This window comes from Adelges cooleyi, unplaced genomic scaffold (genome assembly GCF_023614345.1).
Source record: "Adelges cooleyi isolate 19-005CV unplaced genomic scaffold, UGA_ACOO_1.1 ACOO_flye_CR_arks_rails_tigmint_CR_PRNA_41, whole genome shotgun sequence".
In the NCBI taxonomy this organism is placed as follows: Eukaryota; Metazoa; Arthropoda; class Insecta; order Hemiptera; family Adelgidae; genus Adelges; species Adelges cooleyi.
Window position 1 is genome coordinate 2,126,894 of NW_026096090.1, and position 19,684 is coordinate 2,146,577.

At 32.2% G+C, this 19,684-nt stretch overlaps 2 protein-coding genes across 6 annotated transcripts in view; one reads left to right on the forward strand and one right to left on the reverse strand.

The window, feature by feature from the left end:
* LOC126841972 (serine-rich adhesin for platelets) overlaps window positions 1-13,717 on the forward strand; it is a 35,102-nt gene extending 21,385 nt beyond the window's left edge. For 3 of the 5 annotated variants that reach the window (XM_050578801.1, XM_050578805.1, XM_050578802.1), the window contains exons 6-21: window positions 524-694; window positions 834-1,166; window positions 1,478-1,663; window positions 1,779-1,886; window positions 3,511-3,939; window positions 4,019-4,213; window positions 4,284-4,474; window positions 6,473-6,550; window positions 6,622-6,697; window positions 7,569-7,631; window positions 10,298-10,366; window positions 10,443-10,484; window positions 10,558-10,624; window positions 11,587-11,698; window positions 12,050-12,201; window positions 12,700-13,717. In XM_050578801.1, the coding sequence (XP_050434758.1) occupies window positions 524-694; window positions 834-1,166; window positions 1,478-1,663; window positions 1,779-1,886; window positions 3,511-3,939; window positions 4,019-4,213; window positions 4,284-4,474; window positions 6,473-6,550; window positions 6,622-6,697; window positions 7,569-7,631; window positions 10,298-10,366; window positions 10,443-10,484; window positions 10,558-10,624; window positions 11,587-11,698; window positions 12,050-12,201; window positions 12,700-12,847 (2,420 nt within the window). In that variant the 3' untranslated portion in view covers window positions 12,848-13,717. Of the gene's footprint in view, window positions 1-523; window positions 695-833; window positions 1,167-1,477; window positions 1,664-1,778; window positions 1,887-3,510; window positions 3,940-4,018; window positions 4,214-4,283; window positions 4,475-6,472; window positions 6,551-6,621; window positions 6,698-7,568; window positions 7,632-10,297; window positions 10,367-10,442; window positions 10,485-10,557; window positions 10,625-11,586; window positions 11,699-12,049; window positions 12,202-12,699 lie in introns of those variants that run through there. The other 2 variants (XM_050578806.1, XM_050578807.1) reach the window with 2 other exon arrangements.
* Window positions 13,718-14,494: 777 nt separating this feature from the next.
* LOC126841804 (uncharacterized) lies at window positions 14,495-18,363 on the reverse strand. The gene is made up of 6 exons (XM_050578463.1): window positions 17,740-18,363; window positions 17,449-17,665; window positions 16,161-16,588; window positions 15,883-16,075; window positions 15,483-15,794; window positions 14,495-15,032 (listed from the first exon to the last, which is right to left on the reverse strand). The coding sequence occupies exons 1-6, from the start codon at window positions 18,246-18,248 to the stop codon at window positions 14,643-14,645; spliced, it is 2,049 nt and encodes a 682-aa protein (XP_050434420.1). The 5' UTR covers window positions 18,249-18,363; the 3' UTR covers window positions 14,495-14,642.
* Between the last annotated feature and the right edge of the window lie 1,321 nt (window positions 18,364-19,684).

Sequence of the window (19,684 nt, forward strand, 5' to 3'; positions counted from 1 at the left end):
TAAATCCGAACACTATTATTATAATCCGGAAAAATGTTCAATAAAGAACATGGCAATTAAATAAAGAATCATTTATAAGACAAAATGTAGGTTAAGTTTCTTTTTCATTGACTTAATTTGTATTTAACAAGTATACGATGCGTTGTTATATAAATAAATACCCTTCATTTAGCTTTCGTACAACCAATTATTAAATGTTAAAACAGATTATTATTAAATGCGAAATTTACTAAAACATATTCTTTTATTTCTTAAATCAATTACATTATTTATTTGTTTTTTTTTTTTAATACTTATTCAAATATTAATAAATAGTCTACTGAACTTAAGTCAATGGCAATATGACAAAAAATAATTATTTTTTATTTACTCGAATTGTTTATTAAATTATAATTTATAATTCATAATGATTGCTTGATCAATACATTTTTGTTATATACGTTTTTACATTAGTAACAACTTTTCATATTAAACATTTTCAATAGTAATTATTAATAAAGAATAATTCATATTTTATTTTCAGTAAAAAGCGAACAAGTAACCAAGAAAAATGTCAACACAAATATTAATCCAGGCCAAACCGTTACCGATTCTATAACTTCAAGTTACGGCGTAGGACCTACAGACGACAATGGCAGACCACTGTTCGGTTTAAGAGCTCTTAGGAAAACCAACACCAACCAATCGATTATCGGTAATATATTTTATCCGTGGAGTCAACATTTTAATCTGTGTTAATTGCATACCATCCGTTATCGATAATATTTATTTTTTACAAATCGTTTTTATAATATAATTTATTTATACTGATAATTGATGTATTCGTATGGCAGTTGACGAATCATCTACTTATCAAATTGATGAATCAGATTCTCCGGCAATTACTGATCATAAAGGAAAACCGCTATTTGGTTTAAAAGCGTTGCAAAACGAAAACGTGTTTGTGGTGGAAGAATCGAAAACCGTACGCCAACAACAAAAGTCTACCCAACAAAAAGGAGGAGTCGACCAATTGATTACCGACCACAAGGGCAAACCGCTGTTCGGACTTAAAGCACTTCAGAGCATCGGTAAAAACGACGAAACTGTCTTCGAAAACATGCCGGAACCTCCAGTGTCTCCTCAGTTGAAGGAGCTTGTGCTTAAGCACGAAAGACACGTAGCTAGTGAGTTTACCGTCGATACGAATTCAATTACAAACGCTAAATAAACCGTTTAACAATATTTATGGTGATAAATGGTAATAGGTGTGATTGTCTAACAAACTTGAGGTAGGGAGGAAATGCTAAAAAAAAAGTTTTGAAAATGATTTAAGATTGGCTAGTGTTTAGTGTAGAGGATCGTACACAACAGTTTGAGTGAAGTTTGAGTGCTAATTGAAAAACTAGTGTAAGTAGCGATGAAGAGAAAACATTAAAGCTAAAAAATGTTACTATACCGTAAACGTTATTGTATATTTTGTTTTGTTTTGTCGCAGACGAGACTTCCAATTTGGAAACGCAACCTCGGCAAAAACCGAAGGCAAAGTTCAGAGACAGTTTTATACTCGACTCTAAAGACGAAGACTTGTACACTACGTTTAAACAAAATGGGTTTACTGACGCCAATTCCATATCTTTGAATTCTATTATCAACCAGGATGTTGAGGAAAATCAAAACAACGGTACGTCTTTTACGAAATACAATAGGGTATTATTTGAATATTCAACATTGCACTCGACATTATCTTATAATATTTTTATTGTTATATTTGTAAGCATAATAATTATTATTAACAGAAACAACCGTGGTGAAAAGCAAAAGCCAGTCTACCGTGTTCCAGTCGAAAAGCTGTATAAGGTCCGACGGATCCGGAAACGTTTCGGTCACGCAAGACTTCATTAAAGGTGATAATAGCATACGGTTTATTATTTATTTTTTTTTTTTAAATTGCTTTTCAATAAAAATTATCGTGCGCGACTTCCAAAGTCGTCAATGTTCGTCATCGCGTACACCATGTTGTTATAGTTAATTTGAAAATAATCAAAATTAAAGTTTTTCTATTGTTTGGTGCGTCGAGATGACGTTTGTTATACATTATACAACGTTGTGTTAGGTGTAAAAAAAAAAAATACACGATTTGGAAACGGTCCAAAACGTAATTAAAGCAAGCAAAACTCGGGACAGTTCAAAAGCCGGTGTCGTGCGCGGTGACTGCTACTAGTATTAGGATTGCTCTAATAACGTTCGGTGCAAATCCGGCACTGTTATTCGCGTGGATTCCAAAATGAAGTCATTGCGAGATTATATTATAAACGTTGGATTGGTGGTGATAAGTCTGTTAATTTTTTCTTGTACGTGGCACATAATTTTCTTTTATGTTTTCGTAGCGTTCATTGTTTTTCAAATTTCAGTAAACCGGCAGAATAATAATTGCTTACTGTTAGAAGGTAACCAGTCAGATAATTAACGTGTAAACGACTTTAGACTTAACACTATTGTACCCGATGGTTCATTTAACGTAATGTCCATAGTGAATCATCTGCTGTACGTATCGTAATGGCCCGTCTAATATACATATGTGTTTAATAGCATGTCTAATGCTCAACTAAAAAAAAACTGAAACCGGATCAATTTACTGACCTATGTTTATAAACCAATTGAATGCAAATTTTGGAATGTTATTTCTTTTTTACTGTTAGTTTATTAATAATCTTTTTTGACTAGGTACCAGTTAGTTAGTTTTTAACGAATAGTGTTATAAAATTGTATATAGCCATCTGCAGTGAAATAGAATATTTTTACTTTTAATAGTAATATATTTATATATGGTATTATATATATATATATACAACGCAATATATTGCAGTATAATCATATTTAAGTTATTTTGCGTTGTTGGCTAAGATAAGAATTTTTAAATATCATAATGATGAGATTAATTATTTTGGTTTTCATGAATCATGAAATTGTGTAAATGTAATGGGCGAAGCGTGTGTACGAAAGACGAAGCCTCTCATAAGTTTGATTTATGACAACATCGTTTCACGCTTCCCTACCCCTAAAAGATTATGAGCATAACGCATATAATGCCTCTAAGCCAGCATAAATTACAGGGGTGCCAATTAAAAAAAATTACAGACAAGGGGTAACAGTTACAGTGCCACGAAAAAATGCTACAAGTTTATACAAGGGGGTCTATTTAACGTAAAACACTAATTTTGTCAAAAAAAAACTAAAATTTTGTAGTTTTTCATTTTTTTTAAATTGTTTTTTATGTTGCTTTAAAATATCATAAAATAACCTAGTACATCATTTGAGTTTAAAAAGTCGATGGCACTCTGGAAAATAGTTAAAACGGTAAATACTTGGTGATTTTATGTTATTTTAAAACAGCATAAATACAAATGTTTTCAATAAGAAGTACTACACAATTGTATATACCCGAGAAAATGAGTGTCTTACTTTAAAGGGATCATTCAGTATATTACAGTATTGCTTTAAGAATTTAACAAGCTAAATGTGTTTCAGGGGAAGTCTCTTCTGTGAATGACCAAGAACCGTCGGGAAAAATCACTAGGGGTAATTACACGTACCAAAGTCCCAAGGACACGGATAGTCAAAAGGGTATCGCTAAAGTTACCACAGTTACCAAAGCTATCGGTAGGAAGTCTTCAGGTCCAGAAATCACCGAAATCGCCGAAGAATTAGACAACTCTGATCGTGTCGATGGCAATAAAGTGGTTAAAAGAAGTCGTACCAACGACAAATTCGAAAGTATTCAAAAGAGATTTAGTCAAGAGAGTTTCGATCAGAGTTCGAGGCGTTCTTCAAGGGAAAGCAATAGGTATGAAAATTCAGAAGAATCTCAACAAGTGTCTAGATCAAACACACCTAAGTCGTCCTTGGTCCGCGGGGACTCGATACGCGCACTCCAACACAAATTCCAACAAGCCACTGGTAATACTCAAATGTCACAGCGCTGTCCTTAATCGTTACTACTACGGTTAGATCAATAATAAATAAATGTTCATTTCAGTTTCATCTAGCATGAAACAGAATAGGTCAGTTAAAAGTGAATCTCCTAGAATTGCTAAACAAACCGAAGACACTTCCACGGTCACCACCAAAGTCGGCGGAACATCAAAAACAGGAGCTTCGTCGTTTTTGGACAACAGTTCAAGAGTGACTGGTGTTCAAGACGTTTTGACTAGAATGCGAAATGCAGATTTGGGTAACAATTGATGGTTAATACATTTTCAGTTGTGATTTCACAACTTATGTTTTTTTTTTTTGGAATTTAGTCGTAGAAAGCGGAGATACCAACGAAGACGCCGAGGCTCGCTCTTTGCTGAACAAATTTTTAGGAGCATCCGTCATTCTCCATGGAATGGAACAAGGTGTCAAGTCTCCTACTTCAAGTTCGGTTAAAACCACATCTACAACGACCAGCAGCGCAACACTTGTTAATCAAGTGGAGAAACAGCGTAGTCAGGTATATGATAATTATAAATTATACTCCTAACATAATTGTTTTTAAAAATAATTTTGTTCTGGTTAAATTTAACTTGTTAATTGTTACTGGCTAGTACTTTAATCCATTATGTATTCTGAAGCCCTGTTAGATTGAGTTTCGAGTAGGGGAGAATTTTTAGTTTTTGTCAAGGAAATTTCATTTAATTAAATAAAATGTCATTAATATATTCTTCATTTTAAATTATTTATTTTTCGGTATCAGATTACTATAGCACATATTTAAAAAAAATTTGTGAATGTAAGTACATAACATGTGAATAAATAATTATATTCTAAATCAAATATTTAATAATTTAAATTTCTAGTTTATTTATTAATTATTTGGTATATTTATTATATTTAATCATGCTGCATACATGTAGTACATTTCGGAGTATCTTATATTTCTCTCAGTCAAGTCTGATAAGTATAAGTATTATAATAACTCGGGTAAGGGGACTAGCTGAAGTCCCAGACTTGTTGCTTGCAAAATCGATTTTCAAAGCGCTACTCACAGATGCAATGGTCCAGGAATGAGAGTTTCCCAGTTGTAGCAATGAGGTTATTAAGATAGTTTTGGTAATAAAATGTCGGTTAAATTTTTAATACACCAATCATGGTTGTATCTGAACATGTTTAAAATAATATATTAATTCAATAAAGTTTCTAAAAATGTCCATTAATAACATCATCATTACTTATTTAGTGAGCTTGGCGTTTCAGTTTAATTTGGATAAAATGAAATTCGATTATTTTTTTCTTAATTTACTGTTAACCGATAAGAAATATCATAAGGCTACTTTTGTGGTGTGCAAAAGGATTGAGTAACATATTTTAAAATGATGTCACGTTTCCAATTTATTTTATTTGTTTTCTTTGTGACTATAATCTTTTGTTTATAAACAATGTGTACACATAGTAACCCTATCTACTTCTATAACACACAAAGAATATCCCTGCCTCGTGCATTCCGTACACACTGTCAGTCATATTTATTTTAATATCCCCGTTTTGGTCTTTTTTAAACAAAAAAATACAAATTATAGAACAACAGCAATAGTCAATAACAGTGACTATTGTTAATTTCCCTCCCGTTGGACAATATATTTTAGCTTTGCGCGTTTCATGACGAAAATAATTTTTGAAGGCAAATCCTATTTTGGTCAGCATAGTGATTCTCTCAGCGTCGAATGCTCACTTGGCCACGCAGTTCAGTTTATACTTGGCTACAAGCTCAACTATTTCTGTGTACATCGTGTCCGTTCGCCGCCGTTCACAAAAAGTTGTGGTTTTTTTCTCTTAATTTTTTTTTGTAATTTCAGTGATATTTTAATAGTAATTTTAGTAAAAGTCTGATAACCAGTAATATTTCGAATACCGCTTATAATTCGTTGCACGTGATACTTTATCGTACTATACAGGAACGAGGTAAACATTTCCGTTGTTTTTGTGATTTTAATTAATATATTTTCATTTGAAAATCATCTCGAGTCACATTACTTGCTTACTTACATAATTTCTATAGCTATCGGTATGAAATCGTAGCTGCTTACCTACATTTTGTTTTTTTTTCTTCAATAACTTTCATTGACTACCCACTAGGAGGTATGTTGGTCATGTTATGTTGGCTATACCTTTAAAAGATTATTAAAATACAATTATTTTATTTAATTTTGATCAGCTTATAAGGCTGTATAATCTAATATTCATCAACTCGTCATGAAAACGCTCATTTTTTCGGTTCCATGAATATTATTAGGCCAATATTTGGCCGAGGCCCAGCAAATAAAACTTGTTGCCAACTATTTACAAGCGAATTCATAAATTTGTATTTATGTATATCATGCACGAGGTTCTTAAATTAGATTGACACCTGTTGACATAAAGCCGACCGGTCGTTTAAACAAAAACTGTGCCTTATTTGTACAAAATTTGCGGACATGACAATATTAATTGCATTTGGTTTTTTTTACCTCAGAGTTCTCCTTCCACCAGATCGAATTTGACCGAACAAGAGCTCGAAAACATTTGGGACGAAAAACAACTACAAATTTTGGTTAGTATAATCATCGCGTGAATTCTAATCATCCTGAAAATTAATTTTAAATTAAATTCATAAATGTACAGTTGGAATCTTGCCCGGACTACGATCAAAGGAGGAAAATTCGAGCCAGGCTACGTCAAATCATGGCCGAACACAAAGGTAACATTAATATTGTTAGTTTAGCAAATTACAACTCGGTTACAATAATATTTCTCTTGGTAACAAAAATATTGGCTATTAAGCTTAATTTTATAAATAATTTAAAACAATATTTTTTAAATCTGTCATATTACAAATGTACAGTAATTATGTGTCACAAAATTCGCTATCAGGCCAAATAACTGCAATTAACTATTAATTTAATAGGACAAGAAATATGTAAGTTTATTATGAAAGTTTTTTTTTAGAAAATAATTAGTAAATGGCGACTGCAAAAATTTGTTTATTTTTAAGATAAATTATAGTTCTTTATTTACGAAATAATTATAATTTTTGTTGAAAAACATGTGAAACGTATAAAACTAAGTAACGGTTATAACTAGTCTGTTAGCATGGCCGTTGTAAGAAATTCATAAACATATTAATACATACACGACTCTAAAATCTAAAAATGTTTATGTATATATCCCAATGAAGCGGTTTTATTTTATGGTTAGTGGCCGCACACAAAGAATCTGCTTACAATATTCAGTAATGCCGCGATCGACTACGTTCGAATGCCAACAAATAAACTTGTCGGTGCAGAGCATAAAACTTTGAAGTCTTAAATCGTGTTACACGTCATATTTTTTTTATTTATCATTCTCGATAATTGATATGGTGTTCGGTTTTTATTTTACTAAAATACGTTATTACGACACTTAAAATCCCCACAAAAACTGTTAACTCGCGCGCTCGCTTTCCAAGTGCATTTCATTGTGATTCACCGACGAATAAAATGTTGTGTACGTTACCCATTACAAAATAAAAATTGATACATCTGCAATAAAGATTGCACCGATTCATAATTGGGTATTTTTAATCGTTCCAGCGTGTGCTGATGTGGTTGCCATGGCAGCTAATACAGATAGTGCCGCCAGCAATGAAAAAAACGGTGAGTTTAAGCCAATGTGTCATTTAAATATAAAACCTAACACGACTGTGGTCGACGACTCGGGCACGGAATCGGGGGAAGAACTAAATCAAAAGATATTGGTACAAGTCCAAGGGGCTTTGGCTAACTTGGAAAGCGCACTGCCGGCTCTCGATCCGATTAGGCGGTCTTCGGTGGTCGAGCTGCTGACAAAACTGCAAACCAGTCTGAAACTACCGGCGGAAAACAAGCCGACGCCTCCTCCCAGAAAGTGTTGGAACAAACGGCAGGCTCGACAAGACAGGCACACTGTGGGCGTTTCGTCCGAAGAGTTGCAAGACGCCCGGCGATGGCTGGAAGAAAACGGCTTCGTCGACAATACGGTTCCCGCCGAAAAGAAGCCAGCGTCTCCAGTGTCCGCTCGTTGCACGCCCAGGAGCTACGACGTTTCCGCCCCCAAAGCGTTTAGGCCGGTTAAATTTGTACCTCCTCCGCCTAAACGCAACAATTTCTCGGAAGAATACATACCGGAACCGTCGAAACAATCGTTGCAGAACAACTCGTTCACCTGTCCGCCGTTGCATCACGCGGTTGTCGAGCACGTGACCGACAATAGACAACCTTTGGCGATCGATCTGAGAGATTCTTCCGTAGATTCGTCAGAAAGCGGATCTGAAGACGACCGGTCCGTGTCTTCGGCTCAACGGTTACTCCTAATCGCGTCCAGCGATCATGGTCGCAAGTCGTACGTCAGGCAAGGCAAACGTACCAAGTTAAAACGAGGACCGAATCCGGCTGACGACCAATCGTCTGGCGATGAATACAGTAACTATTCGAACAAACCGCCGTCCAACACTAGTGGAATACCGCCTTTCACACCCAAAACCGCCAGCGACAAGAAATATCTGTCCCTGTTGCAACAGACCAAAGAAAGCGATACGGCGTTCAACCCGCTTCAGGGCAAACTACAAGGTAACTGGGGCAACCGTTTCGGACGCATCAAGAACACGTTCGAAAAGTGCGCTACTGCCATTAACAACTCGCCCAAAACGAACTACGCCAAAACTTTCTGGCACGACGTGTGTAAGTGTCCGTCCGACGACAGTATCGCCTATAGATCAAAAAAAGCGACTTCGTTCAAACCTGTATGGACGGGCGAGAAAAGCTTCTCTCACGCTCTCAAGTCGCCGTTCAAACCGGTCGTTCAGAAACCTATTATAGTCCCTCCTCCCGTCGTCGAGCCGCCAAGACCGGTTCATCCGCCCAGGCACTTGCCGCTTTACAACAGTGCGGTGACCACAGCGCATAGACCGTTCTTAAGCGTGGCCGACAAACACGCCGACGACGGCAGACACCCGTGGAACCCTGCGTCGCCCATGTCGGACTTGACCAGCTGCCCCGACAGTCCTTCGGGTGACTTTGACGTTCCCCAACCTCTGGTGGTCAGTCGGGTCATGGGCAGCCCGCAAACCGCCAACATTGTCAAGAGCAAAAGCAGCCCCCGGTCGATTCATCCGGTGGCGCAGCAGGCGCCCAAACCACCGACCAGGAGCCCTAGACTGGTGTTGCAACAGAGGTCCCCGACTTCTTCTCCGGTGCGCATGCCTTCGGTTTTACAGAAATCCGAGTCCTGGCATCAAATAATCATGGGCCAGACCAAAGCTGTGCGACCGCACCCCGAACCGGTGGCCAGAAACATGGCACCGTACGAGGGTTATTTGCCCAAAGAGCAGATTGCGCGCAAACAGAATATTGTTCGTCAACACTTGCGACCACCGGTTGAAAACGTTAAACAGCCGAGTGTATCCCCAAATTTAGTCAAGCTCAATGACGATATCGACAAAGTCGAAGATACTTTCGAGAGTCTCTTCAAAGAATCCACTAAAGCCAAATAGCCCCACTATTATGCTAGACGATAACTCATAGTTTTTTTTTTTTTCGTGATATTTGCATTTAGTTTTTATTTATCTTTCTATGTATACATGTCACACTTACCATTTGAGCACCAGTTAATTTTGCATATAATATTTTTTCTTTTTCACATGACCGTGTTACTACTTTTAAACTATTTTGTTCTATATCTAATATTGTATAACTATTATTACGCACTGCATTTTGAGAGTGTCCGAGGAGCGAGTGGATAATATTATAAAAAACCGAAGAATGTCTGTATTCATATTCTGCATCTTTACTTTCTTCGTATCTATGCACTGCGTTCAACACAAAAGTACGTTCTTGTGTGCCTATCTTGTAATTCGTGTGCGTGTGGACGTTTTTAAGTATATGATAAAATAATATTCGCATATATCTATTTTTATTTTGTTGTCCTGTGTGCTATACCATAACGCCTCTCGACAAATTTACAAACCTATATATTAGGTACCGTTCAATCCGCTCGCTCGATTTTTTTAAAACATTAGTTTTATTTTAGACCTCAGTTTGCTTTATACGAATGCGCATGCATTTAAAAATATATATAACCTACTTACTTACCCTTAGTTTTTGAGTGGTAGTAAAACCGCGTTTTTTTGTATTTTATCCTATTTAAATAATATGTTGTTAGTTTTTGTAATCACTTAGATAACAATTATTTTTAGTTGAGTATTATTTGCACTGTATATTAATTATTGTGTGACTTAAACATTTTTTTTGGCACTCAAAAATAATAATGATTATTTTTGTTCTAGAAACTACCGAGTCAAAATCAACGACAGTGACTAATAAGACCGAAAATGGCTCATATGTAAAAACCGAAGGTACTTATCATAACGTTTTTGTTAATTTTTTTTACAAATTAAGCTTTAATGTTTTATTATTTTATATATTATACAGTGCATACTAGGACAACATCTTCTAGTAACCGTCTTGCTAAAGGTAAGTCTAATTAATAATTGAGTAGTTTTGTTTTTTACAAATCATAATATAAATCATCATTTGTTATTTGCAGCTAATAGTGTGAGTGCTTCGCCATTTGCCAAGTTTCAGCAACTGGAACGCCAGAACTCAGCTCCAAAGTGAGTAACTCATAAAAACATATAATTTCTATCTTATGAACACATTCTTCAAACAAACTATCCATTTATAATTATTATTATTATTACAGTTTCCAACACTAACAAAGGAATAAATGTAATGATAGTGTATGTCCATTCGGTCATATAAAAATACTGTTACATAATAATGAACTTAGCTTTACATTCTTGGTTATATTTCTCTAATATGGTTCTGGTTGTTGGATGGTAATTTTAAAAATAAATAATTATGGATATTTTAACGATTGCAAATTTAATACGGTTATAGCCTTTAATATAAGTAATAAGGAACTGAAAAGAAAACTTAAGAAAATTGAGAAGGTATTAAAAAAAGTACAAAAAAACTTGACCAATAGAAAATTTAAGATTTTATTATTTATAAAAATGTATTATTTATTTTTATTCCTCAATACTTTTAACATAAACATTTATAAGTGGAATATATAAGTATTTAATGGAATTTTTTTCTATTGAATTTGTTGTTAATTTGAACAGCCTATAATAAGCTAGGAACGTTTTACTCTACACAAGGTTCTTGTATTATTTTAATTAAAACAATAATAATAGTACAAAATACCAATAAACCGTTAAAAAATATATAATTTCGACTTACCTATGTCCTTTTCGATAAACATAATAATATGCATGTATATGTAAATATCATAATTCATAACAAATTTTTTTAAAAAGCTAGTATTAAAAAAAATTTTCAAATTTAGAAGCTATATGAGCGCGCATATGTCATTTTTTTGGTTAAATACCATTTATGTTATTTGCCTAATGAACTCTGGAATACATTTCTATACAAACTTGTTAAAATGATTATTTTATTAATAATCATAATTTATAATACAATCTTAATTGTTAACTTTGGCATGTATTGCTTGAATGAATGTCCATAACAATAATGATGGTAACATAAATACGGGGCATTTTGCTTATAGCTCACAATCGCGTCCTTGCTATAAATTCACCGATCCCGCTCTGGCGCGGAGCGCTTCATCAATCAAAGATCGCCTACTCAGCTGGGTTAAGGCTCAGACCAAGGATTATAAGGTACTTTTTGTTTTTGTCTAACAAACATTTTTAAAATGCATGACACATAATATATACTGGCTTCTTGTATTTTAACACACATATTATTATATACGTTTGAAAATCTGCATAACTTGACTGCATTTAACCATTTTTAACGATACAAAATTGTAACTGTGTATTGGAAATACAATTTTAACATTTGGCTATACATTAAAACACATGTATTTTTTTTTTTTTTTTAGATCAATTAAATTATGCGTGTGTGTTTATAATTGTATTGTAGATTTTAAGTAAATCATTTTGTGTGGTTTGTGTATTGGAAAATATTTAATGCAGCAATTTAATACAATTAATGATTATTTGACACAGAACATCCAAATAACCAACTTTTCAACAAGCTGGAGCGACGGTCTCGCGTTCTGTGCCCTCATCCATCATTTTTACCCAGACGCATTCGACTATGAAAAACTAACACCGGAAAAACGAAAAGAAAATTTCGAACTAGCTTTCAAAGTTGCTGAGTAAGTAAAATTTAAGAAGAACAATATTTATGAACTACCTATTGTTCTAATTTTACGTTAAATAAAAAACTACTTGAAAATGTTTTAAAAGCAAATTAATTAAAAAAATAACAACTTTTGCTTCGTAAAAATACAATTAATTACAAAACATAGCTGCATTTTGTTATCTGTGGACTACAGGCATAGTGAGCCTGGAATTTAAAAATATTTTATAAATATTAATATTTAAAAACAACTCTACGGTGATAACAAAAAATATTGTTTTCTTTTTTCTTTTTTAGAAAACTGTATAAGTAATATGTAAAAAGTTTTACAAGGGAGCAACAAAAAAAATCATATTTATAATGTTCTCTTACGGCCGACATTGATTATTTTTTTCAATATCTCTTTTAAAAAACAAGGAAAAGTTATAAAACAATTACACGTTAAAAGCACGTTTGGAAACTTGTGTTTTTTTTAAATGTCACTTGGTTAAAAATAATTATTTTATTTTTACAGGGATGAAGCCGGTATAGCACCTTTATTGGATGTAGAAGACATGGTGGTCATGCGAAAACCCGATTGGAAATGTGTGTTCACTTATGTCCAAACGTTCTACCGGCGGTTCCACAACACTCCACAAGCCGTTAAACCTTTTTCATTTTAACACACTTGCACACTTCACGTTAATATTAATTGTAATCTTCGCTTTATACATTTTTTCAAGTATTGTATCCAAATCTAAACATTTCGTTGTAAAATGTTTTATTTGTTGTTATCAATCGACGAAAACTGGTCGTAGTATTTAGATGTAGTCGAGTAATATTTAGTTATACCATTTTACTCAGTTCGTTTGCTCTGGTCAATTGTTAAGAATGATGAATGAGGGTGATATATTATTATTTACTCGTAACAATACCTAAAATATTCAGTAGGCATCTGTCGGTGCACTTGATTTTCTCAACTCTTTTGTATTAGTATATTTATACATTCTAGTTTTTGTTAATAATTAATATCACACATATTAACAAATTTTACGAATTCGGATTTATTTATTAACTGCGATCGCGGACCGCGGTTAACCTTATCACGCCGTTCGATGTTACCAAAAACCGCGAACAATAAACATTTTTACTACTAAAAAAAAAAAACAAAATCAGCTTTTCAAGCTAAAAAACAATTTGTTAGGAATTTAATCATATGATAAGTATTTGTTTATTTCGCAATCCTTTGAACTATGTATCTTCCTCGTAACTATGCTACATGTATTATACGAAGTGCATTATCCGACAATGCTGAAAAATATCATTTTACTATTATTTAGTTTTTAAGTATTACGTTAATTAACAAGACTAATCTTGATAATATTTATCGAACAACATAATTTCCTATTAAACATTTTTAACTACTTTAATGTAAATAAAGTGAATGTATACCTAAAATATTTTATAAAATCATATACCTACACAGCTATAATGCATCTAATAAACATTTTACATATTATAATATATAAAAATATATATTTTTTTACATTCAATTTTCTATGTTTTAATATTTAATTACCATTTTTATATGTGATGATTTATTTCTCGGAAATGTTGTATGGTATAAGGGATAATACCTTAATAAAATCACAAGTATATCGTTATTCTTTAAAAATGTATTATTTTGTTTATACCATTTTTTTATGGTCCGCCAGTTCGCCAAGGAATATATTGTAATATATACAGGGTGTAATGTAAAGTTCTACTAAGCTTCAACTGAGACATTCAGGATACTCTATGTGTACAATAAATGGTATTCAATTTTTTTTTAATTTTAAAATTATTTAAAATAGAACTCGTATCTCATTAAAAAATTGTTTTACAAAAAAAATAATGCCAGATTTAAAATCGGGAGAAAAAATCTTGTTAAATTGATATGTAACATGATTTTTTGGTATCTGGCTACATTTGCGTCCACCGAGTGGCCACTGAGTGGCCGGCATGTGACTGAAACCAACATAATATTTATTTATTTATTACAATGTATAAAGAGATGAGCCCTATCTTATACCTACTTAGATGGTAGAAGAGCAACCATAAGTCTGTACTCGGTTTTTGAATACCAAAGTTTAAATAAAATGTATGTCCTAAGACCTAAACCTATAAAAAGCCTTGTAAACTTGTTGAAATAACATTTTATAACACAACAACGACTGTACTTATACATATATATATATATAAATACATATTACTTGACCCATAAAAATAATTACACTATGCTTGACGAACAAATATCTAAACACTTAATCGGTATAATATATATTTTAAACATAACATAGATATGTTACAAATAGTAATAGTTCTACAATAGTAATATTGTTATAATCGATTTGATAAAAAGAAAGAACATATTTGTGTTCAGTTCCAAGTTGAAGCTAAAACAGTACAAATAATTTATAGTTTTTATGCAGTTTTTTTTTATTGAGTACATATACTGGAGTTATTTAAATGTTTTTTTCTTTTGGACAAAATTGTATTGGGTTTTTTGTACACCCATTTTCTTCGACGACTCTGGCTTTTCTTATTTCTGCGCTTATGATGATTTTGACGATGACCATTTGGTTCTGGTTTCATATCCTCCTCCACTTGTCTTATCTTAGTCAAAAGTCTAGATCGCATAGTCGGATCAGCTTCTTTCGATTTTATTCTACAGACCTCCATGATGGTGGTTAACTGATCAAGTAGGTACTGAGTATCTTTTGGGTCCGCAGCACCACCAGATAAAACTACTAATTTAATTTCATTACACAATAACTCCGCCAAATTGAACGTCACGCTAGTATCTTTTGAAAATATGGAACAATGACCCTAGAAAATAATCGACACAAGTATTGGCTGTTTTTTTGACGGCCATATAATATGTATTCAATGCTGTCATTCAATTTTATTTTTGTGAAAACTTACAAGTATTCTCAAACCATAGTTATATAAAACACAATATCTTAATATTTGTTTTGTGACACTTTTTAATATATAATAACTATTATGTAAAAACATAGACATATAGAGTGTTAAAAATGTTTGTATTGGTAACTGTTAGTTTCAAAATTTACATTAATAAAATGATAAAAATTAACGGCATACTATACTTATATAAAAAATATATGTATAAAAACCAATACAATTTAACACTCTATGTCTCTATGTCTATGTTTTTACAAAATAATTATTAAAATATTTTAGACACTTGGTTTATTCCTAGTATAACAAATATATTAGACACTTCATATATATATATATAATATATTAGAGACTTACCGTGACAATATCGCTATTGGCATTATCTTCTTTTTTAATTAACATCATAAATTGCTCTACGCTAGTTCGCAGAAAACTGGGACCTTTCCATAGTATCGTGTATGAACAAATTTGAGCCAATAGTTCCCATTTATTATCTTCGTCGCATTCATCCACCAACTTAACTAAATCAACGATGGGATCTCGGCCATTGTTATGTTTTTCAACAACCGAATTTAAGCGAATTTGTAATTTGCGTTCTTCGTCGTTCTCGATTTGAATTATATCGATTTCAGACGACAAATTGTCCATTGCCGGTTCCTGTATTTTACTCTATACATAATCAAATTATTACTTGCCATTACATTAGATTTTAAGTAGACAGCTAATAATGAAAAATGTAAAAAAGTGCAATTTTTACCATTTTGTTGTAAATACGAATACTTTTTTCAATCGCTCTAATTACAGTCCGATCGTTACGGGAAACGTCTAGCGCTTTCAATAAAATATCCTTTGCCGAGTAGGTATCACAAATCACCATAGGCAACGTCATTAAAGATTGTGCACATCTTACGAATAAATGGGGATCTTTAGGTTGCATGTCCACAATCGTTCTGAAATGCACAGTATCAAGAGTAACATAATTAAAAAAAACCTAATATTTTGAATTGTTCTGATATTGTTAAAAAGCCAAATTGCCTGATCAATTCTGCGACGTGTTGATAATCTTTCTTTATTTTCACCGCTAATTCTTCTTCCAGTCTGTCAGCGTGAAGATTGTGGTAGTAATGTATTTTAGTTTTCATTAGGTTCATCCTATGAAAATTAAAATATGGATTTTGTTCGTTTCCCAGCAGTATAATTGCATATTGTATGGCGTTAAACTCTGCTTCTGTAGGACACGACTTGTTGGTGTGTAAAAATTGTCTTTGAGCACTCATTGCCAACGAAAGAATATAATGCCAGTACGCGGTGTCAGGGTCTAATTCACATGCTATTTTTGCGCATTCGATAGCTTTTTCTATTTCCTTACCACCGTATTCTATACAAACTGCAGCACGCATACAAAAAACTGCCGCTCGTGACTTCTTACATAAATTGTTAAATGGTGTAGTCATTTGGAACAGCTACAAAATAATTGTACACAACTTTAATGGAGCAAAATAGTACTAAGTACATAATGACATACATAGTATAATATAATATACACTTCCAAGTCAAAGTTTCATTGCTTAGGCAGTACGCGATATATAAATGTAAGGCTTTCGATTATTTTTCGGAACATTAACTTGAAATATTTTTTATTGAGAAAAATTATAATTTATGTTATAAATATTATTGAAGTTTAAGCGCTTAAACTAATACAACGTATTGACTATTAAGATATTATTCACGTCATATTTCTTGGTAGTTTTAAGTCTGTCTGTAATTTGATTACTGGTTTATCATTACAAACAATTAATTATTTTCATCAACTATACACTTACAATGTCGATTGGTTGATACTCAAAAAAAATAATATTAGAAGTTAAAAATATAATAATGTTCAAAAACTACACAACTTTAATACACTTAAATTTGAGTCATATATTTTACGCGGAAAACGTTTTTGTTTAATTGTGCAACCAAAACGATGTGTAATATGTTCGTAATTCAAATAACTGTCAAGTGTTTTTTTAGATGTTTTAAATGGGTTATCTTATTTGTTTTTGATACCAAATATTTTATTACATAAACTAAATTAAAACATTTTTTTATTGATTGTTTAGTGAAATAATGTTACTATATTGTTATATACATTTATAGTACATATTTGGTATATCCACTACAAATTTATTGTAAAATGTAACATTTTAATTTTATGAAATTACTAATATTTATTTATTTTATGTTGTGTACAAAACATAATTTGTATTAATAAATTTCATTTTGTACAAGATTAACGAATGTAACATGAATAACAATGACAAATTTTAAATTAACTTACCCGTTGACATTCAATAGTTTGATGTGATGTGTAATGTATAAAAGTTAGCGTAGACATAACAATGTGTTTTAATCCGGTTCTAATACTAAGATAAAATGAATCACATGCGTCATCTATTTTATCCAACCATTTCCAAATATTTATAATTGTATTATACGATTTCTCCGGTTCGTCTGTTTTAAACAAAACACAACCAACTATAAGATTACTGACGAACCTAGAACAAAATGTCATTAAATGTTAATCCTAGAAAAACGGGTTACTTCAAAGTTCAATATGCAATAATATTACTTTTCCACTGAGAAATCCAATGACTCGATATCCATATTATAAAAGCCATATTTATTTTTAATGCGAGATAGAAAATCGAGATTCCATTTGCTTGGGTCTAAGTGCCACGTAAACGGACATTGTAATGTTTTCATTTTGTTTGTTATAGTTTTCTTATAATTGGTGTTTATTATTGAAATGCTATCCTTAAGCCCTTTCGTACCATTTACCTCGATAATCGTACTACCTGATGATTCTTTTACTTTGATTGGTTCATCTTCTTCATCACTTTCGTTAAACAATGATCCCGAAAAATCACCATAAGGATCAGTAACTGACATCATATCAAAACTTTTTTCCGGTATAGACAAAACGCCAGGAATATTATTTTCGTAAAATTTTAGTTCGTCTAGCTTTAATAAAAGTTGTTCAATAGAATATTTAGCATCGTTAATCACTGCCGAATCATCTTTCTTGGTAGACTTCAACGCTTTATTTTTACGGAATTTGTTAAGAAAAAACCAAAACATTTTTAATTGTTTGAACACGATAAGTAAACCGATCGTTTCAATGTAGAACTATTGTTAAAATAAAATAAGCTGACTGAATAAGACAAAACTGTCAGTGTGAAGTGGCAACCTAATTAAGAGTGTTGAATAATCTCGGTAGACAGTCATTCATACTTATGTATAAAGGCTTTATATTTATTAACCAATCAACTTTTATCTAGTATATATGCTTTGAATCCGTAGTGCAGCTAAATAGTTACACATTACCGCTACTTTTGTGGGAACCCGATCACACAATATGTAGGGCATCAATATCAACATATTATAAATTATTCATTATTATATTAATATATATAATTTCTATAATATATGTTCATATTAGGGTTGGGACTAATATTCGGATTTTGCGGGTATCCGGATTATTTGATATCCGGATAATTCGGATACGGAATCCGAAATCCGGATAATTTCGGATATCAAATAATATTTCAATTATCCGTAGAACCAAAACTATCCGAATAGTTAAAAAATTATCCGGATAGTTTCGGATATTCATTTAATTTTTAACCAGCCGAATATATTTTTTTGAGTACTCAAATTTATGTATTTTTTGAAACTTTCACGGATTGAAATATCACATGGATGATTTTCAGATATATCCGTGTCAGTGGTTATTAACCGGCAGCGGAACAGTCGTGACAACCCTGAGGATGGACTTTGCAAAGAGTCCGAATAGTCGGTTAACAACCACTAACACGGATATATCTAAAAATCATTCATGTGATAGTAAAATTTAATTAGGTATCATTATTTTATTATTCGGTATGTTTAAAAACACTGTATATTATTATGGTATATTTGTCTTATAAAAATGAAATGAATATCCGAAACTATCCGGATAATTTTTAACTATCCGGATTTCGGATATCCGTATCCGAATATCCGGATAGGCCCAACCCTAGTTCATATAGCCTATAGGAACAATAATTTACCTTATCTTTTATATTATTTCATTGAAGACAATCAAGAATTAAGGTAAAAAAATGATGTAGTAAGATGTTAAAAATGTATTCGGTATTATTTATGTTAATTGTTACCTAGGTTTCTTTACTTTATTTATATGGATATCTACCTATTTTCTATAATATACAGATAAACTCATAGGCCCACCTAAGTACCCCTATACCTACTTAGCATCCCCTAACTACAAATTAACACCCCAAATTCTTACATACATTTATTAAACATTATATACAGATTTGTAAAAATTTTTATTTTTATTTTGAAAGTTTTAATGCAATTGATAATGTACAAAATAATTGCTAATATTGTACCTATCGCATACTCTTTACCTATATGATGTTAAGAAGTCGGAAATTGTTTATAGGGGTATTTTTTTTACTTTCAGGATATGTTTCATACACTTGCTTAAAAGTTGAAATGGTTGTATTGGAAAA

Excerpts from the sequence above, each read along its gene's own strand:
- LOC126841804 (XM_050578463.1), bottom strand. The coding sequence starts at position 18,248 with ATGTTTTGGTTTTTTCTTAACAAATTCCGTAAAAATAAAGCGTTGAAG. Across the intron at positions 16,589-17,448 it reads AAACTATTGAATGTCAACGG|CTGTTCCAAATGACTACACC; the intron begins GTAAGTTAATTT and ends ATTATTTTGTAG. Across the intron at positions 15,795-15,882 it reads TTCGTATTTACAACAAAATG|AGTAAAATACAGGAACCGGC; the intron begins GTAAAAATTGCA and ends GATTATGTATAG.